General features: G+C 38.3%; 1 protein-coding gene across 2 annotated transcripts in view; it reads left to right on the top strand.

Annotated features, from left to right (window-relative positions):
* UBR5 (ubiquitin protein ligase E3 component n-recognin 5) overlaps positions 1-27,632 on the top strand; it is a 137,924-nt gene that overhangs the window by 68,472 nt on the left and 41,820 nt on the right. The window contains exons 10-25 of one of the 2 annotated variants that reach the window (XM_021688707.2): positions 3,561-3,677; positions 3,759-3,869; positions 4,720-4,874; positions 5,691-5,808; positions 9,076-9,260; positions 11,601-11,710; positions 12,759-12,871; positions 14,219-14,362; positions 14,459-14,570; positions 14,812-14,966; positions 15,216-15,413; positions 19,818-20,028; positions 20,994-21,120; positions 25,073-25,224; positions 25,658-25,753; positions 26,093-26,216. In XM_021688707.2, the coding sequence (XP_021544382.2) occupies positions 3,561-3,677; positions 3,759-3,869; positions 4,720-4,874; positions 5,691-5,808; positions 9,076-9,260; positions 11,601-11,710; positions 12,759-12,871; positions 14,219-14,362; positions 14,459-14,570; positions 14,812-14,966; positions 15,216-15,413; positions 19,818-20,028; positions 20,994-21,120; positions 25,073-25,224; positions 25,658-25,753; positions 26,093-26,216 (2,228 nt within the window). Of the gene's footprint in view, positions 1-3,560; positions 3,678-3,758; positions 3,870-4,692; positions 4,875-5,690; positions 5,809-9,075; positions 9,261-11,600; positions 11,711-12,758; positions 12,872-14,218; positions 14,363-14,458; positions 14,571-14,811; positions 14,967-15,215; positions 15,414-19,817; positions 20,029-20,993; positions 21,121-25,072; positions 25,225-25,657; positions 25,754-26,092; positions 26,217-27,632 lie in introns of those variants that run through there. The other variant, XM_021688706.2, reaches the window with a different exon arrangement.

Below are 27,632 nucleotides of genomic sequence, written 5' to 3'. Positions count from 1 at the left end.
ACCTCAGTTCAGTTTTTTATTTAGTGTCCTTCAGACAGTTGGAAATTTATTGAGTACTTCAACCACTAATGACTTGATTTTTGTTAAAAAAAAAAAAAAAAGTAGGGCTGCAAACTACTATCTTTGAGGAAACATGCATATCTACTTTTTCCAGTTGGGTTGAAGCAGGCCCCAACTTGCTCAGAGGCCGCCATTATTATTTCATTAAAACAATAAAAACAATGTTTTTGATGACATTATGAAATGAGTGATCTAAAATACTGTTCTTTTGTGTTGTGTTTGTTTTATATTTCTTTACATAACGAATCTAAATAAGGCCAGAAGCAATAGGTGATTATTCCATCATCTTCCTATGGTTGGACACACAAATTTTCCACATTTGTCCATAATGGATTTTCAGGGCCTTTCGGGTTCAGTTAGCTCATTCAGGACTTACCTGGGCCAACATTGGCCTATCTTGGGAGGATATAGGTAAGTCACTTCTAAGGGGCCTCGTGCACCATGCTGTTGCTATAGGGATGATTTGTTCAGGATTGTACTGCTCTGGCAAGGCATTTTAGTTAAAATTCATTTGTTCATTCATTTCTCAGGGTGCTCCTGCTATATGCTATGTGCCAAGCTGGCCTGTGGGAATGTGGAGGTGAATACAATATGGACCCGCCCCCTCTCCCCCCCAGGGGATTCTGTGGGGAAGACAGACATTCACATACAATATAATGTGTTCACAGTATGTGATCAGTGATAGACTTGATGGTGTGACTACAGTGCGTAGGGGTTCACGGTGGGGAATGACTAATACTACCTGAGAGATTTGGCAGAGACTTCACAGAGGAGATGATATCTGAGCCACATTTTTAAGGAAGGTTAAGTAGGCATTGACCAAGATGCAGAGGCATTCCACACATACCAAGCATGAGCCTCGAGTCATGAAAGGGGCACGGTGTATTTGTGGAACAATGAGAAATTCAGACTTGCTGCATGTAGTAGGGAGTAGGAGAAGAGCAAGATAGAGCAAGACTGTGAGTGCCCCAGGCAACTTGCCGCACGGTTAAGATGTTCTATAGTCTCTAGGAAGCAAACAGAGTACTTAGAGAGGTGACATGATGAGGTTTGTGGGGTTCTGTTTCATTTTTTTACGAGGTGAGCATTGTTGGCACTGTGGGAGAAAGATAGGAATACGAAAAATCTGGAGTCAGTTCAGAGACTGGTAGAATTGTGGAAAGGAATTGTGAGCATTTCAATCAAAGCAATGGCAGCAGGGACAGAGGAAGGGAAGAATCTGAGGAATTTGAGGCAAAGGCAGCACTGGTTTACTAGTCCCTGGCTTGCTGAGAGAGAAGAGGAGGAGGCGACAAGAGTGCCCGGGTTTTCATGTCTCTCCTGTTATAGGGTGGGTGATGGATGTCATTCATGGAGAGGGACTGCAAGGGGTATGCAGCTTTGGAGGATATGATAAATTCATTTTATAGATGTTAGGGTGCTTTAAGACATCCGGGTAGATAACTCTTGCAGGTTAGTGTGGCAGTCGGAGATGTACATGTTTAAAAGCATGGCGCCCCGCTGGCTGCAGTCCATTAGGCTGAGGGTGGAGTATAAGTTGAATAAAGGGACAAGGGCAGAACCTGGGGCAGGGAGTGCATGATGGTAGGCGGGAGATGGAAAAACTAGCCATGAAAATAGGAAGAAGACCACTAGGGAGTAGTGATCTGTGAACAAGGGACAGGAGATGTTCCAGAACAGATGAACAGGGTCGAATGGTTTGAAGAGTTTAAAGAGAAGATGGATTAATTAAATGCGTGGGGCTGATACGGTGCAGTTCTGGCTCTGAGTGAAAGCTGGTAAAGTGAAGCATCTGCCAAGCAATTCACCTTACCATGAGTAGGATTGAAAGAAAGATTAGTTTGAATGGTTGTTGGGGTTATGAGAGAGGCTTACAGCCCGTGTGTGGAGGTTACCTTTAAATAAGAGAAGCATACTTCTTTTTCTGAGATGAAGGTGGGGAGAAGAGGAGAATGGTGGTTTTTTGTTGTTAAATAGATCAAGAAAAATAGGAATATTCAGCAAGCTTGTGCTTTTCTGGGTGAGTAGGAGGTGAAGTTGGGGGCAGAGTGATCGTAGTTGAATTTGATTGAGCTCTTATTGGTGCTGGGCTCTGTGCTTGTGTACTTTATAAATGTTAACGGTCTTTGGTTTTTCATCTTCTACCCCTTAGAGGTGAATAAAGGGGGTTCAGGGAAATTATAAAACTTAACCAGAGTCACATACTTGGTAAGTGTTGGATCCTAGTTTGGGGGCTCACTTGGTCTGATTCCATCATCCTTTAACCGAAGGAAGGAAGGGAGTGTGAGATAGAGATGTTAGGATTTGATGCAGCAGGCAGCCTTGGAGAGAGTAGATGAGGGTTTTCAGACACCTATGGAGAAGGAAAGAGAGGAATTGCTAACTTGCAGAATTTCAAATTTGGTCTCCCATCCCTCTATGGAATGACTTGAAAACAGGGCTGGCTGATATTGGTAAAATAGATTAAAATTCTTTCAGTATACCTCTGCAGCATAATCTGTTGTTAAATTTTAAATTGTGGCAGACTTTATAGGCTTTAGCTGAGCACTATAACCCATCCGACCAAATAAGATTGGAATTTGACAGAAAAGCAAAATGACACCATTAGTTTAGCATACTTCAGAGCCAGAATTCCAAAGAGAAGCAGTGTGTAGACCAATAGCAAAAGTACAACCAAAAATCTCTTACCTGGCAAGTTTTGCTGTGTGATTTCTGGGTAGCTTCATGACTCCGATCATATTAACATATTATGTTAAAAATTATTATTGATACTCATTTACATTTATTGTCCAAGATTTTTGGAACTTAATTGCATTGAACTTCTGGCATGTGCATCACCTTAAAACTAAATAAACTTCTGCCTTAAAACAAAACAGTGTAGACCTTTTTTTCAGCAGCTTGGAAGAGCCTAGAGGGAAGCAGTCGTCTGTCTTGACACTTGACTCTCCTAGCTTCAGCTTCTTCTTTTTTCTTCATTTATTTGGCAATTTATTGAGCGCCTACTCTGTGCACTGTTCTACGAAGTGGGGATGTGGTGGTGGACAAGACAAAGCTTATATTCAAGTGACTGGACTATCCATGAGTAATATATAGTATGTCAAGTTGTGAAATGCAGTCACCTAAAAAGTAGAGTAAGGAGATGGAATATGAGAGTGGTGGTTTTGTAGGCAGTGTGGCCAGATGTGTCATTTGAGCAGGCTTGATTAGGGAGAGAGATTAAGTCACCTAAGAAACAAGGTAAGAGAATACCAGGGACATGGCAGGATCCTACAGGCGTGGTCCAGGAGCTGAAAGAAGGCTGATGTGCTTGGAGGACAGGGAGTGAGTTCAGGAAGGAGCCAAGGCTGCTGGATAGAGGGCCTTGCAGGCTGTCCCGAAGACTTTGCATATAGCTGTGATTTATATGTTCACAGAACTAACCCAGGTTTGATGAAGTGAATTAAAACCACTAGGTTTGGCAGTTGTTATATTTATACTTTGTATTATTTTTTACTTTATAGGATGGAACAAAATTCATCTGTATTGGGGCTCTGTATTCTGAGCTTTTGGCTGTCAGCAGTAAAGGGGAACTTTATCAGTGGAAGTGGAGTGAATCTGAGCCTTATAGAAATGCACAGGTATGTTATAATTAAACTTGCATTGAATAGCTCTACATACTGACACACAAAATGGTAATCGTGTTTCTTATGCTTTTAAAGAATCCTTCACTGCATCATCCCCGAGCAACATTTTTGGGGCTAACCAATGAAAAGATAGTCCTGCTGTCTGCAAATAGCATAAGAGCGACTGTAGCTACAGAAAATAACAAGGTACAGAACACTGTGCATTGATTGAAAAACATTTCGTGCCTAAATTCTTGGTTTTCTTCCTCTCCCTGCCCCTTTTCCATCTTTTCGTTTTCTGTCTTTCTAACTAGATCCACAAACACAAAGCGTCTCAAACCTAAGAGAGTAATCCAACGTATAATCTTTTTGTGGCTGGTTTATCCCTGTATTATAATCCAGCTTTTAGAGGGGGCTTTTTCCTTTAAGGGAAGGAAACTATTCAAGATAAGGGCTGACAAAAGAGGAGCTATTGAAAAGCCAGAAGAGATGGACTGGGAAAGTATGGGGTATTATACCTCGGGTTATCAGTTTGGCTTTTGAGTGACTAAATTCTTTGGAAAATTGTTGAAGCAGATGTTTAATTTTGATTAATTTCTTAGAGATGGCTTTAGACATTCATTTCAACCATAACTGCTACTTTATTTGTGTGAAGAAAATATTTTAGGTTCTAGTCTTAATTAAGAATATTTTCTTTTTCTTTTTTTTTTAAAGATTTTATTTATTTCGCAGAGAGAGACAATAGCGAGAGAGGGAACACAAGCAGGGGGAGTGGGAGAGGGAGAAGCAGGCTTCCTGCTGAGCAGGGAGCCCGATGTGGGGCTCGATCCCGGGACCCTGGGATCATGACCTGAGCCGAAGGCAGACGCTTAACGACCGAGCCACCCAGGCGCCCCAAGAATCTTTTCTAAATTACTTACTTTTCTGACATTTAACTCAAAGCATTTTAGAATTCCAGTCCATAGAGTATGTATGCCTTTTCCTAGTTTTGACCACAATCCTTTTAAAAGATTACTTGTATTTTATTTATTTAAGCCCTTATTATTTTACTCTTTAGGTTGCTACGTGGGTGGATGAAACTTTAAGTTCTGTGGCTTCTAAATTAGAGCACACTGCACAGACTTACTCAGAACTTCAAGGTGAACGGATTGTGTCTTTACATTGCTGTGCCCTTTACACTTGCGCCCAGCTAGAGAACAATTTATATTGGTGGTGAGTATCACAGGGAGGGGCAATTCCTTATCAGTGAATGCTTTTAGGTGCATAGATAGGTGCTTTGAGTAGTGGAATACCAACATGAGAAGGTTGGTCAAAGGATAATGCTTTAAAGGGAGGGAAATTCCACTTTGGAGCAAAGTAATATTTTAAAAAAAAAAAAAACTTAAAAAAAAAGAAAGCCTTATACAAGTAACGCATACTTAGTAGTGACTATAATTATGGAATTTTACAAAAGCATAAAGTAGAAACAAACATCACCTACCGTCCTACAACCTAAAGATAACTGCTGTTAGCATTTGGGAGTATTTAAATCTTATTTTCCTATACGTAAATGTGTACTTTGCTTTTACATTATTGGAAGCATAGGCTATAGGGTGTTTTTTTCATGCTTTTTTTCATTCAACAGTATTGCCTAAAATACAGTTTTAAAGGTTATTAAAGTATTTCATTGGATGAATATTCTCTGCCTTCCTTAATCTTTTACTGTTAGGGATTTTAAATGTATTTTCCATTGTGTTTTAAGGAGTTAGTAGTAAATTTGCATTGGCAGAAATACAGGGGAATCTACTAATGAGATACAATTATTTGGAAGAGAATTTTGGGTGATCAATTTTCTATAAATTTTAATCCCTAAGGCTTAATAAAAATGGATCCAGTTATGTATTAAACCTATGATCAAGTTATGATTAAGAATAAGTTGTACATGTTAATCCTATTCTGAAGCAAAAATACTGTAATATGTGTAATTTCAGATTGATTTAATAGGCTTCTTTGCTGCTTGCTTGACCAATTTATACTTTTTCTTTTCAGGGGTGTAGTCCCTTTTAGTCAAAGGAAAAAAATGTTAGAGAAAGCTAGAGCAAAAAATAAAAAGCCCAAATCTAGTGCTGGTATTTCTTCGATGCCGAACATCACTGTTGGTACCCAGGTAAGTGATTAGAATGAAACCTGTCCTAAGGGACATTGTTTCTCTTCCAAATCGCTTTCTTCCCCTCTAAGCAGTTTTACAAATGAATGTCATTCGGAGGATCAGGTTCCAGTAGCATGTATGTGGTCTTTATTTAGTAGTTGAGTAACAGATTTCTGCCCCAATGTCGGTAGGTTTCCCTATGGGGCAGGGTTTCCAGATTTTCCTAATTTTAAGAATCACTTGGTACTTAAATGCAGAACCTGGAGCTCCTTACCTGAAACGTTCCTTCAGTTTGTCTGGGGGTATGGGCCAAGCATCATAGTGTTGAACAAACATTGCAGGTGAGAAACAGCCAGGCAGTTTGAAAGATACTGCTCTTGAGGATGCTGTCAGCATAAGGCAGGAGGCTTCATCAGATCCCTGTTTCTACCAGTTTCTGTTTTTTGACTCTGAGATAGTTTTATGCTCCTGTCTTATAGATAGGTAATTTTTCTGATACCTCAGTGGATCAAAGTGTGGTCCGAGGACTTCTGCTGGCTTCTCCACTCTTTCATGGAGTTTGCAGAGTCCTGTCTCTTCTGTTTACATATCTGTGTGAAGCTGGGTTGTTTTCTACACTTGAATCAAAGTAATGTATCACAACAGATGGAATGCAGAAGCAGACATGGGAATGTCTTCTGTTAAATCAGACATTAAGAGATTTGCAAAAATGTAAATAATGCCACTTTTCTTGCTATTCTTTTTGAAAATGTAGTCATATTTCACAAAATTGTGTATATTAACTTGGGGTTTGTTACTGTTAAATATTTAAAAATTTCTCAGTTTTAATTAATAATACATTAAATACCAACTAGATAGGACCCAAATAAACAAAAGATTTTTGGGTCCTCAGTAATATTTAATAGGGAAAAAGGGTTCTGAGACCAAAAGAGTTTGAGAACTGTTGTTCTACTTCTCATTCATTAGACTCTCTAGAAGTTTATCTTCAGGATAAAACTTGATGCATGTATTATTACAGCAAATGCTGCAATAAATGTTTAAGGGCTTTAAAAACCCTGTCACTTAGACAATTTATTATATTATTTTTTTACACAATTTTTATTACACAATGTGCTAATTTTGTCATCTTGCACCTCAGTTGTTTTTTTCTCATCACAAGGTGGTATTACTTACATTCCCTGTGTCTTAAAAAATAGTCATCATTTTAGCTGTTACTTTTCTACAAAGCCCAGCTTAAATGTATCTGTTTTTGTTCTTACTTGTGGCTCCTTTTTTTTTTTTTTTTTTTTTTTTTGGCGGGGGGGTGGTCATATTCATGGTTGTCTTGTTCGGACTCCTTGCTTGGCCTCCCAGCTAGGAAGTTTTCAATGATTACCCACTATTTTGAATATTACTGTTCAGCCTTTATTATTTATGTCAGTTGCTTTGGACAGATCTGTCTCTTCGGGGAGCTCCCCTTTTCCTGTTTAGTCCAAATTCTGATATCTGATGTTCTCAAAGTTCCTTGTTCACTGGACTCACATAATAGCAGGATATCCTAGCATTTGCCTTATTAGCTTGTAGGATGACGTTACTGTAAACAGGGAGGGTAGAAAAAATACTTTAAAGATGCAGTGAAAAAAGTTTTAAACAAAACAGCTTCGCACTAAATTGCTGAGAGGTAGTGGTGTATTAAAATATTTTGTTTGTAGAGCTAAGATTTTGTTTTAAAGCTGTGAAAAACTAGAGATTAAAGACAGTGACAGCCACAGAATAAGGAAAGTATTCATATGGTAACTGTTGATCACTTAGAGTTTTCAGCTACACCTGCACTCTCGGATCGTAATTATTGAGAGGGATGCATTTAGCCGTTATTCATTGGCATGTCTTGTTATATGCTGGATCCTGAATACACACCTTGTTGTTTTTAAGGTGCATTTATTTTTTTTTTATAAGAAGGCATTAATAAATAACCTATTTTCTAATATAACGTCTTTCACTGTCTTATCACATTTCTCTTTAAAATACAGACTTTTTTTTTTTTTTTTTTTTTAAGATTTTATCTATTTATTTGACAGAGAGAGCACTGGAGCACAAGCAGGGGGAGTGGCAGGGAGAGGGAGAAGCAGGCTCCCAGTTGAGCAGGGAGCCCAATGCGGGGTTCAGTCCCAGGACCCCGGGATCATGACCCGAGCCGAAGGCAGACGCTTAACCGACTGAGCCACCCAGGCGCCCCCAAAATATAGACTTTCTTATTAAAGATTTTTATTTATTTTTTTGAGAGAATGAGTGACGAGAGAGAGAGCGCGTGCATGAGCGGGGAGGAGGAGCAAGGGAGAGGGAGAAGCAGACTCCCCACCTAGCTGGGAGCCCAACGTGGGACTCGATCCCAGGATCCTGGGATCATGATCTGAGCCGAAGGCAGACGCTTAACCGACTGAGCCACCCAGTGCCCTGTATCACCTTCTTCTATGTCACTTACGGTTAATTATAAACCATCAAACACATGATCTTCACATATGCCACTGTCAAGTACAACATGATCATTAGTTACTGGATGACTGAACAGAATGTCAGTAAGACTGAGCTCTTGGAAAAATAAGAGATTTCCAGAAATAATGTTTATCTCTCATTTGGAACTATTGTTGTGTTTTACAGTGCCACCTTGCAGGTTGTTAGTTTCAGAGTATGACCTGAGGGTGCTCCCTGACAGAAGTTTTAGGTTATTCAGTCCTGGACTCAATTAACTTCTAACACTGATGTTAGCATATTCTTTTTTAATGGAAGAAAAAAACATATTATCCAGGGAAGCTTCTGGTTTGTAGCAAACTGCAGTCTTCTGGGGGAAAGAAGTACCCATAGAGATGAAATTACAGAGCCTGTGTACTGTATAGCATCACGAATTAGGAAAGTAATTTTGAATTAAACTGACAAAAAGTGTAATTTTTTAAATTTTTTTAATGCCAACCTTTAAAAAAACTTTCTTCTCTATTTCTGTTCTATTTCCTTAGAGCAGAATGGTCAGGATATTTGTTGCATGAAATTTGTTTGTTTTGTTGCATGATATGTTAAAGTTATTTTTTAGCAAATGTGCTCAAATTATTAGTGCTCCATAATTTTGGGAACAAATTCTTGATGGAGGAGACCTTTAAGACAGTGCTTTATCAGCATTATTGTTGGTGTAAGACTGTTTTTGGAAAACCTAGGAAACAATACTTTTATATATCGTCTTTACATACATTTGAAGCAACTCTTAGAGTTTCAAAGTTATGTCATTTTGATGGTGATTTTTCTTCTGTATGATAGGTATGCTTAAGAAATAATCCTCTTTATCATGCTGGAGCAGTTGCATTTTCAATTAGTGCTGGGATTCCTAAAGTTGGTGTCTTAATGGAGTCAGTTTGGAATATGAACGATAGCTGTAGATTTCAACTTCGATCTCCTGAGAGCTTGAAAAGCATGGACAAAGCTAGCAAAACTACTGAAGCCAAGTAAGTACTATACTCTGACTCAGCATGGTTTTATACCAGTTTCTAGTTTGCTGTGTATATGAGTCAAGGCGGACTTAGAGGTGCACAGTGACATAGAAGAGTGCTCCCGTGGTGGGTCTCATGAGGATGCCTAAGAGTTTTGAAAGGAATTGGTCAGATTTACTATTTGCAGCTTGGTTAATATTTGTATGTTATAGTTCTTGATGTTTAGCCGCTGGAGTGACCATGTAGAGATCTCTTTTTGTGTCTTTGTTTTGTCTTTAGAGTGTGTCCTTTGCCATGGTTGTGTGGCAGTAATAATGTGTTCAGCCTTACCTGTAGCAGGCCAGCTTTGCCCTTCTCTCTCCCTGTGTTATCATCTTAATTTCTACCTAATGTCTTATCTGCATCTTGATCCTTGGAAGGGTTTTACAGGTTAACGTGCTGGGAAATTCTGTTAAGGATTTGTAGATTTTTGGGTGGGAGGGATATGCAAACAGAAATACCAGAGAATTGTGTGGAGCCCACACACAGAGTCTGGCTTATTGTTTGGGAGCCGGATACGTAGATCTTACTTAACATTTGTACTTTTAGAAGCATCTACTTGTCTCTAAAAAGATTGATGTGTAATGTAATTCAGTTATTTGTTATATGAACTTAAGAAAATTTAATAAAGTTTATAAATAACCTTTTTTCTTAATCTTATAAAAATGTGTGACCATTATAAAAACATGGATGAGTAATGTTATATTTCAGAAATAACACTTTACATGTTTTTATGTATTTCCTTTTTTTAAAAAATGTATACAGGCGTTGAAAAGAAATGGGGATTGTACTATACATACAGATTTTAAAACTGTTGGAATTTTTTCGTTTGCTCAAATGCACGTAATGAATGTAAATTTGCTGTTTTTATCGCTACTATTCCTCTTAATGTTAATGCAAATTGAAGTTTAGAAAACACAAGGATTACTGTTAAATAAGTTAAAAAATAATCTTTAATAAACCAAAGCTACTGTAACTTATGCCAAATTAAGGCTTCTTGCTTTGTTGTAGTGCTCTCTCTCTCTCTCTCTCTCCCCCCCCGTCTTGTTTTACAAAATAGATTTGTAGACCTCCTCTCTAATTACAGTGATTTTTATCCTAAAAATAAAAGTGACAAAACACATTTTCATTATTTATGAAATGTTGTAAAGGATGGTTAAAATAGTCTTGGTGTGCACAAATATAAATGAGTTTGAAATAGAATATGCTATTGAGATTGTGTAATTTATGAAGTTCTTCATGTCTTCCTTGAAATTTGCCATCTTTATTAGTAAACTTAGTAGAAGAGCTTAGTGAAATTAAACGTTAAGAACATAGTTGTTTTCATGTGAACAGACTCTTCTTTGCTAAGTCCTTGAAATGCATTCACTTTAAAGGCATGCTAGTGATTAGTCAGCATCAGCCCGTCTCCACCATCACAAGCTTTGCGGAGCGGCCATGAGTGAATGTTCATGTGTGCTTGTGCTGAGCACTTTGCCAGGGTGCTGGTGAAAATAATACTGGTTTTCTGTGGACTTTTTCTAAACTCAGGTGAAATTCCTGGTGGAGGTAATAGGAGACGAGGGGGTTAAGATGATGGCCCTGATTATAAAATATACCAGGTTGATCTATATATAACAAATTTCTTAGTAATAGGTGACTTTTCTGACTAAAAATTGACTTCTGCCTTTTAATGACTAAAAATATTTATGTTTTTACTACCTGTAGAATATCGTGTTGTTGTTGACTGTAGTTATCTTCTTAGGTATAGTTAATGAAATAACTCAGTGCAAAGGAATAGCTTATTAATTCTGTAATTTCTCATTTCGGTTGTAACAGATGATGGTTCATCACCAGATGGTTCAAGAATAAATTTTTGTAAGCCATTGTGAGTAGAGTTCCTTCTTTGAACTCTAAGAAACTAAAGATCTAGTTGGCGTTTTATTTCTTTTCCTTTACCATTTTTTCATTTAAATTGCTATGTCCAAGTCAGGGTTCACTGACGTGTGAAACTTGTTCGCTCAAGAGGCTTAGGCTAAATTGAGTGTAGTTTTTATTGTTATTCCTAGGTAAGGCTTATCTGAACCATTGTTTCATGTTGTTGATAGCTTTATACGGTGTAATTTTCTTTCCTTTCTTTTAAAACGTTACTAAGAATTTGAAGTATGCACTGTGTACCTTTTTCAGTATCTTGAGTCCTAGAAATAGACCACTTTGTGTAAGTTTTTAATATTTCATTCCCTTGTTTACAAGAATAAACTTGAGTTAAAAATCATCTGACAAGTTCCTAATATTTCATTTTCCTAATAACGAGGAGAATCTTATTTCTAATCTCAGGCCTGAAAGTAAGCAGGAACCAGTGAAAACGGAAATGGGTCCCCCGCCCTCTCCAGCCTCCACATGCAGCGATGCGTCCTCAATTGCCAGCAGTGCGTCAATGCCGTACAGTAAGTTTTATGTGTAGTGTGTGTACATTGGTCAAAATCAGGCCCCAGGCAGACAGCTGTGTTCAGTCTGGGTGTGATTTGAGGCAGCTCATACACCATTTTCAATATCTTTTCATATAAATTGTATTTCTACCAGTTTCATTTGTGTGTTTGTGTGTGCAGCTTTATTTAAATGAAAAAAAAATGGTATTTACAGTGTTGCTATTCCTTTTGTTTTTGAGCGTTAATCGTGTTTTATAATTTGTAAAATGCTTCACAGTAATAGTGGGAAATATCTGCCACTAATTAGAATATCCGCCCACCTTTTTTGACTGTTTTTATTGTAAATTGGTTATGGCTTGGTCACAGTTTTTGCTCAGAATTTGTAGAATTTAGGAACCTAGACTCACTATTGCACCTTGGATTTAAAGAGTTTTTTGAAAGGTCCTCAAGGTAAATTTATTTTATAATATATTTGCTTTGCACCTGAGGAAACTGAAAGTTAGACTTTCAATAGTTATATGATAGTTTTAAGAATAGCCTAACAGATCTTTTATTTTAAACCTTGGTCAGATAACTCTAATTTTAAGGGTTCAAAATAAGTTTTTTATTTCTTCTTTGTGGTGTTTGCAGTAGTGTTAATATCAGTAGGCATTAACAGATATGGTTATTGGGGCGCCTGGGTGGCTCAGTCGTTAAGCGTCTGCCTTCGGCTCAGGTCATGATCCCGGGGTCCTGGGATCGAGCCCTGCATCGGGCTCTCTGCTCAGCGGGAAGCCTGCTTCTCCCTCTCCCACTCCCCCTGCTTGTGTTCCCTCTCTCGCTGTGTCAAATAAATAAAATCTTAAAAAAAAAAACAAAACAGATATGGTTATTTTTCACTATGAAGTCATTTGAAGTGGAAATTGGTCATAAAACATCATAAAGCAGTAGTTCACAGAATTGTTATTTAGATATCTCAGTTATGTATCCCTTTACAGATGATTTTTTTTTTCATATATTTAGATGAAATCTATAAAGTCTCTTTTACATTTTCTTTTTGGTACTTACCATTTTGTTGTTGTCTAAGAACGACGACGGTCCACCCCTGCCCCGAAAGAGGAGGAAAAGGTGAACGAAGAGCAGTGGTCTCTTCGGGAAGTCGTTTTTGTGGAAGATGTTAAGAATGTTCCTGTTGGCAAGGTTTGTTTAAGATGTCTAAGAATTATTTGCTACAAGAATTAGAACAGTATTGGTTATCCAAGAATTTATGGTTGGTGAGTGAGTGTTCAGCCCTTTCGTCAGAGCTGCTCCGTTTATCACTTTCAGTGAGCCCTTAGCCTGTTGCAGATGTCTTCTCCATCATCTCTGTCCCTGAAGATGAATAGGTGACTAGGGGGCCTCTTCAGCATTTATGGTGATATATTGCTTTCTTGAAAGAAAGGTGTTATTCTGGAATAATTTTAGGTTTGCTGAAAAGTTGCAAAGAGATTATATATGTATTTTTTGCGATTATATTACTCCATTCTTTGGAACTATTAGACAGTTCTGAAGGAGGGATCATCTTCCATAACATACTTAAAAATCTTTATTGTCTTCAAGTCCCTTTCTAGTTTCTTTTCCCTTCTTTCTGGAGAGGGTCTCGCTTTCTTAGAAAACAAGTGGGTAGAGTCCATCAGCTGGAATGCCATTAATTTCACCTTTCCCTCCACACATACTGCAAAACAAAATGGATCTCTGCAAAGTAAAGGTTTTTCTGACTGCTCATTTGTTTCTGAAATTGATGGTCTTTCATTTGTACTTAAGGGGAAGAGTAGGCATGCCATCCCCTGTAGTTTACAAAGGCCTTTTCCACACGCTGGTCCATTTGGTTCTCAAAGTAGAACTGTAGGTTCTGGGCACGTGTTTCCTCTGAGAAGATCACACTGGCTGAAAATCAGAAACAGCAAGTAGCAGAGGTAGGACTCAAGTATTCTGGTCTCAAGTCCTATGCTTGTCTTTCTGTATATTGCTGAGTGTCTACCTATGTTGTCCCAAACGGTAGCCACTAACTATATATGTGACTAGTTAAATTTATTCAAATTAAATAACATAAAAAAGCTCTTTAGTCACATTAGCTCCACTTCAGTTGCTCAGTAGCCACTTACGGCTCTAATACCTACCATATTAGGCAGTGCAGATTTAGAACATTACCATCATCACGGAAGTTCTTTCACACAGCAGGGCTCTGAACTAATAAAGAGGAAGAATGGGAGAATTTCATATTTTCAGCCGATTGCTAAACATCTACTGACTGTAAGCACTAGCTAGCTATGTGGGTCAGTTCTCTAGTAAGCCTCAAATATAGACGTCGACAGCAAAGCTTTGGTGAGTCTGTTTAGGTTAATTTTTTCCCCCAAGTTCAGGTTAATTTTATAACTTGGTGATCATTAAAGAAATAAAAGAAATTAAATGCCTTCAATGTTAATAAATGAGTTCAGTGGATATAATTTGCATATTAATTTCATATAAGTTGGTGTTAATATCCAGCATATTTGCCTATACTTCTAGGTGCTAAAAGTGGATGGTGCCTATGTTGCTGTAAAATTTCCAGGAACGTCCAGTAATACAAACTGTCAGAGCAGCTCTGGTTCAGATGCTGACCCTTCTTCTCTCCTGCAGGATTGTAGGTTACTTAGAATTGATGAACTGCAGGTAGGTGTAGAGGGATCACTCAGCAGGTAAATGTTGGGACTGACTACTTGAGTGTATTACGGAGTTTGAGAGCAAGTTTCCTTTTGTGTCACGTAGGTCGTAAAAACCGGTGGAACACCAAAAGTTCCTGACTGTTTCCAAAGGACTCCTAAAAAGCTCTGTATACCTGAAAAAACAGAAATATTAGCAGTGAATGTGGATTCCAAAGGTAAAGATTCTATAACTTTCTCAACTGGCATACTTTATATCCTATTAATTCATGTGTAGTAAATGGATATAGGATAAAGTGGTTTGAGGTGTTTGGCAGTTTTTGTCCCTTGTATGTAATGTTATAGAATAAAATGAATCTACATTTCAAATGTGACCAGAGATGTTAAAATTTGGTAGGCACTAATTAGAGATTACTAAAGAGGTATAACATTTTTTCTTAACATTTATGTTTTCTGAAGGTGTGCATGCTGTTTTGAAGACTGGAAATTGGGTACGGTACTGTATCTTTGATCTTGCTACAGGAAAAGCGGAACAGGAGAATAATTTCCCTACAAGCAGCATTGCTTTCCTTGGTCAGAATGAGAGGAACGTAGCCATTTTCACTGCTGGACAGGTACAGAGCTTATTTTTGCCTTTAAAATTTGGTAGGACAACATTGACATTTTTGTAAAGCCTAGGGCTGGGCTCTAATTTGCTTGCTATTAAACTATTGAAGAATTTAGAATATCAAGCACAATTAATACTGCATTTCTTATTTGGTCAATATAAACTAATCTGATTTGAAAATAAATATACCTCTTGTAAAAGTCAAAGATGCATTTTTGATTGGGAGCCAAATTTTATTATTTTCCCTCTTTTGTAGGAGTCTCCTATTATTCTTCGAGATGGAAATGGTACTATCTACCCAATGGCCAAAGATTGCATGGGAGGAATAAGGGATCCTGATTGGCTTGATCTTCCACCTATTAGTAGTCTTGGAATGGGTGTACATTCTTTAATAAATCTTCCTGCCAATTCAACAATCAAAAAGAAGGCTGCTATTATCATCATGGCTGTAGAGGTAACTTGACTTTGGAAACTCTGTGGCATTTTAATCACAGGATAGTGCTAGAATCTAGGGAAAACAATCTTGAATGGATTATTTGTTAACCCTCTTGAATGGATTATTAACCCTCTGTACAGGTGGTAGTAGTCTATGAGGACAAGAGAGATGAGTGAACCAAAGATGACAGTGTAAGTGTTTAAGTCATGCACAGTGTTGTAGGAGCATGGGGGCGGGGCATATAAATCAAACTGTGACTGGAGAGAAGACTTCTCTGAGGAGGTGATGCCTGAATACAGCTTTGAATTGTCAGGCAGGAAGACTGAAGGTGGGAGGTGTTAATCCCTAGCACTAAGAACAGCCTTTATGAGTCTCAGTACGTTGGGAGATCGTGTACATTCTGTTGATATAACCAGAAGGTAGGGCGCATATGGGTCAGTGAGTAACAAGTGCAAAGTCTGGAGAAAGGCACCAGGGTGCCTTGTGTGTTAACCTAAGGGGTGTGAGCTTTCCCCTGACAGCTAGGAGGAGAAGGATTTTAAACTGGCTGTAGAGACCAGATAAAAAGGCTCATGAAGTTATCCAGGTTAGAAACGAAATAAGCTTGAACTCTTGGAAATGAGGAAGAGGGGATGGATTCAAAGAGATCTTCAGGAAGTAGAAGCTCTAAAGTTTGGTGCTGGTCATCAGCAGTAAATGGCAGGAAGGAATTACAAAGCTCCTGATTTTGGTGTGGTTGGTGGGGAGAGGAAAAAATAGTAGGAGGAACAAAAGGGATGACGGAAGAGGCTGAGTTTAGTTTTGAACATGTTATAGATGAGGTGTTTGTTAGATGAAAAGGCAGTACCCCCAGAACTTACTGGAGCAGAGTTTGACCTGATTTGACTTGAATTTTCAAAGGATCACTGTTGACCTGCTGAGAATACTAGGGGGCAGTTTGGAAGTCGGGAGGCCTGTGAGGGGGGCTATTCAAATGGTCCAGGTGGGAGGGGGGCCCAGGAGGTGGAGTTATGAGGGAGAAGGGATTTGATTCTAGGTATACTAGATACGACTGATGGTAGAGCCAACAGGATTTGCTTATGGCTCAATATAGGTGTCAAATAGAGGAAGCAAGAGGGCCAAAGGTTTTGGAGGAATGAAGTTGGCATTTATAGAGATGGAGACTAGGGATGGAGCAGGTTTGGGACGGGGGGGGAGGGGCAGACAGCAGGAGTTTGGTTTTAGACATGTAGAGTTTAAGGTGCCTATCAGATATCCAAGAGGAGGTGGTAAATGGAAAGTTAGATCTGTTAAGTCTGAAGACCCAGAGCAAGATGGAGAATTAGACTTAGAAGCTGACAGTACATCTGTGATACTAGAGGAATTACACTGAATGAGATTATCAAGGTCATGGAGAAGAAACGAGGCCCAAGGATTGAGCCATGAGATTAGTATCAGCATTTAAATGTCCAGGGAGATTAAAAGGAACCTGCATAAGAGACTGAGAAGGAGCAGCATCCACAGGGGTTGGAGGAAAACTAGAATGAGTGTTGTCTTGGGAGCCAGGTGACGAGTATGTGTCAAGCAGGATGCAGTGATCAACCACGTCCAGTGATGCTGTAGGCCAGGCAAGGCAAGTACTGAACGTGACTGGGGATTTGGCTCCATCTGGGTCATTCTTGACAGCAGGGATGAAAGCCTGATTAGAGTGGGCCAAGGAGAAAATAGACAACTCTTGTGAGGAGATTTTCTATAAAGAATGGAAATAGAACTTGGTATGGGGGCTTACTTACCCTCCATTAGGTTGGAGGTGAAAGCAAACTTGTTAGAATTGCATCTAAAATAGTCTGAATCCAGGTACTCCTGAGAGCTACCCGTAAGCTTGTTGTTCAGAGACACGGTATTCATATTCTTGGTTTAGTTTTGATTGTAACGTGTTAGACTAGAGGTTCCAAACTGGTAGGGGTAGGGTTAAGGAGGTGGCTGTGGCCTGAACTTGACCCCTAGAAATAACCTTCATGTCATTTTAAAATTCTTGATTGGTTGCCAACATTAAAAAATCACTGGATTTTTCTTTAAAATCCAGATTTTCAGTTCTTAAAAAATGGGAAGATCTGGAAACATTAGGCCATCAAAAAGCCATTAGCGTGCCCCCTTTAGAGGCTGTATGTGGTTTCTCCAACTTATTGCAGATCCCCATACTTAATTGCTCTGAATGTTGCCCTTTATTTATGATACAGTTTGTGTTATCTCTTTACCCCCAGCCTCCTCCATTCATTTGTATTACTTCGGATACTTATGTAGGTATTTGATTCTGTGACCCCTCCACTCTGTCAGCATCTCAGGGGTAAAGATAAAATGTGTCATCATCCCATGGGTAGGGATAAAGTGTGCCATCATTTATCTTTGTACCTCAGTGAGCTGGGCTTGGTGCACAGTAGACCTGCGAGAAATGTTTCACTGAATTCACTCTGCCTTTTGCTATAAATAAGTAACGAATAGGGGCGCCTGGGTGGCTCAGTCGTTAAGCGTCTGCCTTCGGCTCAGGTCATGATCCCAGGGTCCTGGGATCGAGCCCCGCATCGGGCTCCCTGCTCCGTGGGAAGCCTGCTTCTCCCTCTCCCACTCCCCCTGCTTGTGTTCCCTCTCTCGCTGTGTCTCTCTCTGTCAAAATAAATAAATAAAATCTTTAAAAATTAAAAAAAAAAAGATTTAAAAAAAAATAAGTAACGAATACAATATATAGTGATGCCTAGTAAACTCTTGCTTTTAACACAGTAAGTGTGGTATTGATAACTGTCAGAGTGAGAGCCCGTGTAGAGCGGGTTGGAGATGAGAGTTCCCTGTAGCTGCTTCCAACCAGCTGACTGGCTGATGGCTTGAAAACCTTCTATGTCACAGAGTATGCAGCAGGGTATCTTGACTTGAACTGGAGCTTACAGTGTAAGGGCTCACCTCAGTGTCTTAGTGCCACAGTCAAAATGGCCTGTCGCACATGCGGCAGGTACTGAAAATGGTTTTTTGTTGTTTTTTTTTTTAAAAGATTTTATTTATTTATTTGAAGAGAGAGACACAGTGAGAGAGGGAACACAAGCAGGGGGAGTGGGAGATGGAGAAGCAGGCTTCCCACTGAGCAGGGAGCCTGATGCCGGGCTCGATCCCAGGACCCTGGGATCATGACCTGAGCCGAAGGCAGACGCTTAACGACTGAGCCACCCAGGCGCCCCTGAAAATGGTTTTTTAACTGTATTTTTTTGTCCTTCCTTCCCCGCCAACCCTCACTTTTACCTTTCCTCCTCTCCATAAGATTGGGGGGAGGGATAGGTTATTTAAGTAGTTTGGGGGAGAGGTGGTAAGTTGTTCCAATACATCTTTCTTCTTCCCTTTGTATTCCACACACTCTTTTCCCAGTTCTTAATTCTAGTTAAAATGAACAAATTTACTTGTTTTCCAAAACCAATGCATTATATTTAGTCCATAAAAATCCCTTAACTGCAGTTTTACATTCTGAAAGAAGTACATTTGAACTCCTTGATTTATTCATGCTGTGTATTTGTTCAAGTTGCTATAGATTAGACTGGCTTATAAACAACAGAAATTTCTTAGAGTTCTGGAGGCTGGAAGTCCAAGATCAAGGTGTGGGCAGATTTGGCGTCTAGTGAGGGCCCACTGCTGTTTCATAGAGAGCCATGTATTCTCATATGGTGGGAGGGGAGAAGTCTTGTCTCTCTTCTCAAAGGTCCCACCTCCAAATATCATTACACTGGAGATTAGCTTTCAACATATGAATTTGGGGGGCCATAGATATTCAGTCTGTTGCATGCTGTTTCTCAGGTAGTTAATGAAATGTTCTGTAAATTATTAGTCTTTGACAGTGAAGTACATTAGTTGTCACCTCTGAGGGATTACATCTGTCATGATTTCTGGGGGAGTTGAAGGTTTTGGTTTTCATGTACCACATGTGATATATATAACTTTTCATGACCATAAGAGGGTATGAGTAAGCCTATATGAAATATATAGAATGTATACCCTTTGCTTAACTGATTAACAATACTAATAGGATTCTAATTCAGTAGTTACATAAGATCTAATATAAACCAGGAGTTGGCAGACTGAACTGCAGGCCAGATCCAGTCAGTGTCATTCATTTGTGTATTGTATATGGTGGCTTTCCTGCCACAGCCAGAGTTGAGTTAGTTGCAAAAGCTGAAAATACTGGTCCTTTACAGAAAATGTATCCACCCTTTTCTATTCCTGTCAGTTGTATACTGTGCTTAAAGGGTACCCTTAATTTTAACTCCTTTGACAGGCTACCTTGTCTCTACTTACTTTCAGAACTGATTATATTATTGTGTGAAATTATAAAATGAGGAGTTTTTGACATGTGTAATATGCTATTCAAATTCATTGAAGTTTTTTCCCTAATTTGTCTGAGCACAGAAACAAACCTTAATGCAGCACATTCTACGCTGTGACTATGAGGCCTGTCGACAATATCTTATGAACCTTGAGCAAGCGGTTGTTTTAGAGCAGAATCTACAGATGCTACAGACATTCATCAGCCACAGATGTGATGGAAACCGAAATATTTTGCATGCTTGTGTATCAGTTTGTTTTCCAACCAGCAATAAGGAAACTAAAGAAGAAGAGGGTGAGAATAAGAACTATAACAAGGTCTTTAAAAGGAATTTTAGGCAGTTTTGAAAATATAGCAACTATTAAAGGAAAGAAAAAGGAAATCACTATAAAGAATTTGTGTGTACTTTTTCTTTGTTTTGTAAAACCTAGGAGTTTCAACATTCTTAGAAGGTAAAGATGTCTGTCCTCTTGTTAGGATGAGTATGTAACATAAGCAGATACCTTTTTATCGGTGTGTTGTTGTCTTGAGTTATGTTATCTGATACATATAAACCATATGTCTAATACTTAATGAGATTTACTGATTTTATAATAGCCGATGACTTTTATTACCATGAGAATTATTTAGCTAGTTAAGGCAAGTTATACTGAAGCAACTTTTATCCCAATTTTCAGAATGTAGAGGGAAAAACAACCTAGTGAGTTATGAGATGTTTTTGGAAAAATACGCTTTTTTGCCCTAAAGGTTTTAATTGGTTAAATGGGGAAATCTGCAAGCCTAAAGTGCAGTTGTGTGGTTCATAATGTTTTTCCTGATTCTAAATTCCGCCGATGATACTCTGGTAGCTACATTTTTGAGTAGTGGTTTTGCAGGTTTTTCTTTCTTTTTTTTCTTTTTCTTTTTTTTTTGGTTTGCAAGTTTCTAACCTTTATTTCCTTGTCGTTAAAGGAGGATGAGTAGTATATAAGCGAAGACTGAGGTACTAAATTGTGGGTCTTTTTCTTTCTTGGTAGTGAAAGCTAGATTTCAGTCTACTTATGAATAATCTTATTTTTTAAACTTTAGGGGTTGAAAAGTAAGGCAGAATAAGGAAATAATTCACATATTAAAGGTCATAGTTAAATCTGTCTTAAGTGTCTGTTGCTCCAAGGAGGAAAAAATTAAGCTATTCATTATCTCTAGTATGTAAATTAAAGTACTAAAATACATAGCAGTTAGCATTTAAATTGATCCTAATTTCTTCTCTTATGTTTCAGAAGCAGAGCGCTCTGAAAGAAATACATTTGCAGAAAGGCTTTCTGCTGTTGAGGCCATAGCAAATGCAATATCAGTTGTTTCAAGTAATGGCCCAGGTAATCGGGCTGGATCATCAAGTAGTCGAAGGTAATGTGATTTTTACCAGGAAAGTTTAATTGGCGGAAACAGAATCCAAGTACAGAAAAATGTATCTCTTACCTGTCATATGCATGAATTGGTGGGTCCTTTTGCTTTGTTTTTGTTCCTTCCAATATCACCCTGGGCAAAAGATCTGATAATATCTAATTAGATTTTAAGTGTAGAACAGAAGGATCTAGGATGCTTCAAAAATTTGAGATAATTTAGACAAGTAGTTCAACCTTGGTTCTTTGAATGTGTTTTAAGTTTATCATTCTTGTTTCCTAGGAAGTTATTTTCTTTAGTTGGAGAACAAGTAATAACAATAATCAAAAGAATTTCAATCTTTTATTTTCAGATTACTTATTTAGGTCAATTTCTCAGATGTATTAATGATCTGGGAAGAAATGAAAGGCTGGTGTGTATTGTAAATGTTGCTATTTTAAATTTTCAGGCTCTCTGGGTTGTGGGATGGACAAACCTTAATAACACATAAAAAATTACTAGGTGTTTGAATAGATGAAGAATATAAAGAATTCAGGATATAGTTGTTTTGTTTTTTGTTTTTTGTTTTTTTTTTCCTGAAGGAAAAAGCACGTTTATATTAGACACGAGAGCCAGAGTTCTTGGACACTTGACAGAACATTGACGGAAGCACTGCTCACTGTGCTAATGTGATAGCTTGTAAAGTCTACTTAAAATGAAGACTTCTCTTTGCCTATTTTCTGTTCCATATCCAGCTTTCCCTTTAAAAATGATTCTCCTAAAATTGATAGCTTCCCAGGTTCAAAAATGTCCTGAAGTGAGATTTATCACAAACTATTTATGGGTGACCAAATTATAATTTAAAACAGTACAAAGACCTTATGTAGACTATACAAAATGGAAATTATCACCAGCTATTTGTTTAGGACTACACTAGGCAGACAAAGTGTTTGGTCTAAAATGGAATACAACTTAAATTCTTCATGAAGAAATTAGTTTCTGAATTATTTCAGGTATTTCATTTCCTCAGGGAAAATACAGGTGCAGATCAAGTTGGACTCTGATATGGTTGGTCCAATGCCAGTGCTGCCATCTTTTTTTCATGTAAGGATTATTTTGAAGGCAAAGACTAAAAGGAGCTTCAAGAGTGGGTGATGTGTTGCTCACAGAAATAATTTGCAGAGTAAGCTCCTTTGAGGCATTTGCCGAAGATTTCACTGCAGTGCTCTTAACCAGTTCAAACTCAGGGCTGCCGGTTGAACAGATGAAAGCACAGGAGTCTTATTATCCACGCCGGGCAGTAGGAAGTCCACAGACTCTGCTTCATTGAAGTGAAACCTTCCTCTAGCCTACAATGGATTTTCTAGGCGATGCCCCTTGATGAGTATGCAGGCTGGGATTCATGAGCTGTAAGCTCAAAACTGATGCAATTTCAATATTGAATGGAGTACTGTTAAATGTCTTCAGATGATGATTTGACTCAGAAGTTTTATTATGTGACTCATAGTTCCTGAGTACAAAGGGCAGATTTAGTGGAAAGCTTGATTGATGCATCTGATTGCAGGTGTATGTACTCTAGAGATTGTTAATCTGGAAGACACATGACCTTCGCTTTTTTGTCACAGTGGTATGTTTGAACATGACTGGATTCTAAGGCTTCTGTAGCATGGATATAACGTGCTTACAAAGAGGAAATTACATCATCCTTGAATTCTTCCATATTGTCAGAAAATACGATGACTCCAGGCAAGCCTATACGAAGAAATGTCAAAACTCTGAATCTTAGCAGCCAAGGTGGTATCTCCTCAGTATTGTCCTCAGCCACTGAGGATACAGGTGAATCTTCATGAATTGTGTACAACATCTTGAAGAATAATTTTCTTTTTTTTGTTTTTTGTTTTTTGTTTTTAAAGAATCTATATGAGGAGCTGGGCATTGTACTTAAAAATGTTCCCAAGACCTAATGAAGAAAAGTGGTTAAGGACAATTTTTTAAAATGACAAAGGAATGACCCCCTCATTTAATATTGAATTGACTACATCACAGCAACAGAGTTGGGAGTTTGCAAGTTCAAGATGAGACTATGGTCTCAGTTTATCTTCATTTTATTGTTAGTCTACTCTAAGCTAGAGGTTGGAGAATAGCCCACATATGTTTTCTTTGGCCTGTGCACTGTGAAAAATTTTTTTTTTTAAAATTGGAATGCCTTTAGATAAGCATGTACGCCTCTAGTTTGCCATTACTCCCTACTCCTTAGACCCGACTGCCCTTCCCTCAGTTGATACTGCCTTCTCGGCCCAGTAGGCATTGAGTTTGTGACCCTGATGTAAACACTCTTTTTAATAGGCCCCGAACATGCATTTATTTTCAGGTTATTTGCAGTGCCTCCCACTAAACTGCTGATTCTCTGTCTCTCTCTCTCTCTCTCTGTTTTGAGTAAGATACACTAGGATACCAAGTGTCTGTGTTGAGCTTAATTAAGATTATTTAGGAACATCACAGTGTGAACAGTCACCCTGGTGTGTGCTGTTACCTGGTAAGGAGCCTGCCTTGCTCTCTGGGTGAGGTCTTCGGACAGAGAAGTGACCTCGACTGAAAGAATCCCTGTGCCCTGCTCCCCTCCATATTCTGAAAACTCTTAAACTCAAATTTCTAAATTGGGAGAGGGGAGACATCGATACCATAAAAAAACTTTAACTGTAGGTAATTTTTGATAGTGAGTACTATAATAACTAATATATTGAGACATTAAAATTTACTTTGCAGAATCTTCCAAAGAATGTTTCTGTTCCTAGAGGTACATCATCATACATAAGCTTTATAAAATAGATGTGTTCCTGAAAGTAGCCTCTCAAAGAAATTTTTGTAAAAGCTTTTAAAAGAATTCCTTATAAATGGAAAGTGTATCGATATGGAAAACCACATTTACCCTCGGATTACATAACAATTATAATTAGAAGATTCAAACATTAATAAAAATCTTTATAAATTACTTATTTGTAGATATATAATGCTCACCTGGTAAGGTCTTTCACATCAGAGAAATGTCATGTCTTTGGGACTAAATATGCATGGGAGAATGAAGTCCCTTATGTGGTACCTGGCCCTTTGATAATTGGATTTTTAGTCTTTATTCATATAGAGACTCTAAAACTGTGGCTGGTGGAAGGGATTTGCCTTATGTGCTCTCTCTTAATTGCCGTTAGCTTGTAACATTAATTTTGTAGGCTTTGTAAGCTTTTGTTCAGAGGTACAGATTTTATACAGGTAGTTAGCAGTTCCCCTAACAAGGCCTGTGTTTGTGATTGTTGCCTTTTCTTTTTAGTGATGTGCACACCGTGCAGTATCACGCCCAGACATTAATCTAACAACACATTTTACAAGCTCCAGTTTCATTAATTTCCTTGGGATGCAAGTTGTACTGTTAAAAAAAACTTTTTTTTTTTTTTTTTGGTATAAAAAATAAATCTAAATTGGTCTTTGTTTTAAAACTACTCATTGTGTGGACATTAGTTCAATTGCTTTTGAGATCACAGCAAAGGGATTTTATTTAGTGAGTTAACAATATCGGTTTTGTGCTAATCAGTATGTTTGCTGATGTCTATTATTAAACTTAATTCTTACTGATTATAAACAGGGGACAGAAATTTTTTTTGTCTTAACGTTCAGCTTGTTCATTTACCTTAACTGTATGAAAGATTATTTTCTAATCTTTACTGCAAGTTTTGTTCCCTGTGCTTAAGTTTGTGTGGGAGCTTAATATAGTGGTTTTAGTGCTGAACTGGGTGCCCCCAGTCTCATTTCTATCCCTCACTGACTTTACTCTGTGATTCCAGAATTGGCATTTGTACTTCACTTCCCTTGCCTGGAGTATTTGCTTATAGAACAAACTTTGATCTCTGATGAGAAGTTCTGTGCACCTTTTCATCACATTTAGCCATGGTAGTGAGCTCCAATTTTGTCCATGTTCTTCTAGTTTGAGATTACGGGAAATGATGAGACGTTCGTTGAGAGCGGCTGGTTTGGGTAGACATGAAGCTGGAGCTTCATCCAGTGACCACCAGGATCCAGTTTCACCCCCCATAGCCCCCCCTAGTTGGGTTCCTGACCCTCCTGCGATGGATCCTGGTAAGATCTGTTATTTTGTTTAGTGTTTAACAAAAAAAAAAACAAGGTCCTAAAAGAAAGGAAATTGAACATTTTAATGGGTTATTTAGAAATCTGAAGTATTTAAAAGTAGTATAATGAGCAAACTGTAACTAATTTAGTTGTAGAGCTTTGGTTTAGGGGGTATATAACTTAAAACTTAAAATTCTAGAAGCTATTTCATTGCAATACAGATTTCCCTACTGGCAAGAAGCTAATTAGTAATACATCACAAGAAGTCAATAATTGGTCTAGTGGATTCCTTCTCTTATAGTTCGGGAAACAAATTTCCACTTAGATCTCTGTCCAGTTTGACCTTTGGCTTGCAGAGAAAAGCCTTAAGGCTGGTTAAGAGAACGGGTTAGGGATATGCTGCCTATAATGATGTACATCCCGCTGTTCTGTTTACTGAAAGATGGTGACATTGATTTTATCCTGGCCCCTGCTGTGGGATCTCTTACCACAGCCGCGACTGGCACCGGCCAAGGACCAAGCACCTCCACCATTCCCGGTGAGAATCTGTACCGCTTCACCTGCCTGGGCGTTCGGGTTTCTCCAGGTCCGCACTGCTCTCGAGGGGACTCCCTTGCCTTGAGAAACATCTCATTCTCTGCATTAGATCCTCCATTATGTCAGTGAGATTGGGATGTGTATGAACATACGTTTCATCCGTTGGGAGTTGTAAAATGTGTTCATGTGTTTAAATTCTCTATAATGACATTATTAATTTATTGCTGATAGTAGAATATTTTTCGGGTGCTTATTTAATAGATACTTGGTATTTACTCCAGAATATTCTTTTACTCTGCCTTGTTTACTCTTGTCACCAAATGGATCTGCTTGATTACAGGTCCTTCCACAGAGCCATCTGTAGTAGAATCCAAGGATCGAAAGGCCAATGCTCATTTTATATTAAAATTGTTATGCGACAGTGTTGTATTGCAGCCCTATTTACGAGAACTCCTCTCTGCCAAGTAAGAAGTTTAATACACTTTTGATACAAAGATTTAGCTGAGCTCCTTTTACTATTTAAGTTGATCTTGCAATGTATGGACAACAGTTACCTATGTGAATTTAAAATAATCAGGATCTAGCATTGTATTCCCTCTGTAATTAACCAAGCTCTCTTCAGTGAAAGGCCTTTCTTGGTATAATTCAATGTACACTAAATGAATACAAACCAATTTTATGGAGCTTGATTAGGAGATATATATATATGTTTAAAAGATCACAGTATAGTTATTCTCAAATGTGAATTCATAAATTCTATCACTGTCACCTGGAGAAATTTAAAAATGACACAGATTTGTCCCCAAGCTTTGCACTAGAAGTATGACTGAGTAGGTCTGGGATGGGGCCTGGATTCTGTATTCTAAAACCTCTGTGGATGATTCTGATGGTTTCTTTGGACATCTTTTTTGGCTTGTGAAATCGCAATGAGATTATGCAGAGTTTTTGATAAGGGTTGTGTGGCGAATGCTCATTAGCCATTGAAAGCTCTGCTTTCAGCCTGATTGTTTATGTTCCTTTACAAACTCATAATAATAAGCATTTTTATAAAAGTTAGCTCTTATCTGTGCCAAACTGTACTTGTATTAACTCTTCTACTTCTAGCAATAGCAGCATGGAGTAGGTAATATTAGTTCCATTTTCTATTTGAAGTAATGGTCTTAGAGGTTAATTAACCTGCCCAGGGTCACGAAGCTAGTGCATGGCACAGCTGGAATTCCAACTGTGGTCTTTGTCTTGATTCCAGAATTGAGACTCACAGCCATCACTCTTGCTACCTCTTCCTATTTAAGAACAGGAAGGTGTTTTGAGTTTTTTATTTTTTTTTAATTTTTATTTATTTATTTATTTTTTTAAAAGATTTTATTTTTTTGACAGAGACACAGCGAGAGAGGGAACACAAGCAAGGGGAGTGGGAGAGGGAGAAGCAGGCTTCCCGCAGAGCAGGGAGCCCGATGTGGGGCTCGATCCCAGGACCCTGGGATCATGACCTGAGCTGAAGGCAGACGCTTAACGACTGAGCCACCCAGGCACCCTTGAGTTTTTTATTATTGAGGGCAAGGGAATTTTTGTTTAAGGCTTATTGGCCTTAGGCCATAATGACCCAATGTATGAACTTTTGATTACTTTAATCAAGGCTGCCCCACTAGTAAAATAAGTCACTGAATTGGAAATAAATTATTACTCCAGAAGCAGCTTACTAATTTGTGGTTTGAGGCTTAGATAAAAATGATACATATACAAATCAGTTTTTTCTCTTTTTATTTTCTCACTTACCAGTTTTAGTTTCTATTTATGGTGTTTTTAAGGATATTATTTTGTATCATTTCCTCCGGCATTTGGTGTTATCTAAAAATTTGTTGTATGTTCTTTCCTTCCTT

The sequence above is a fragment of the Neomonachus schauinslandi genome, chromosome 4 (genome assembly GCF_002201575.2).
Source record: "Neomonachus schauinslandi chromosome 4, ASM220157v2, whole genome shotgun sequence".
Lineage (NCBI taxonomy): Eukaryota > Metazoa > Chordata > Mammalia > Carnivora > Phocidae > Neomonachus > Neomonachus schauinslandi.
This window is presented reverse-complemented; position numbering and strand designations above follow the sequence as displayed.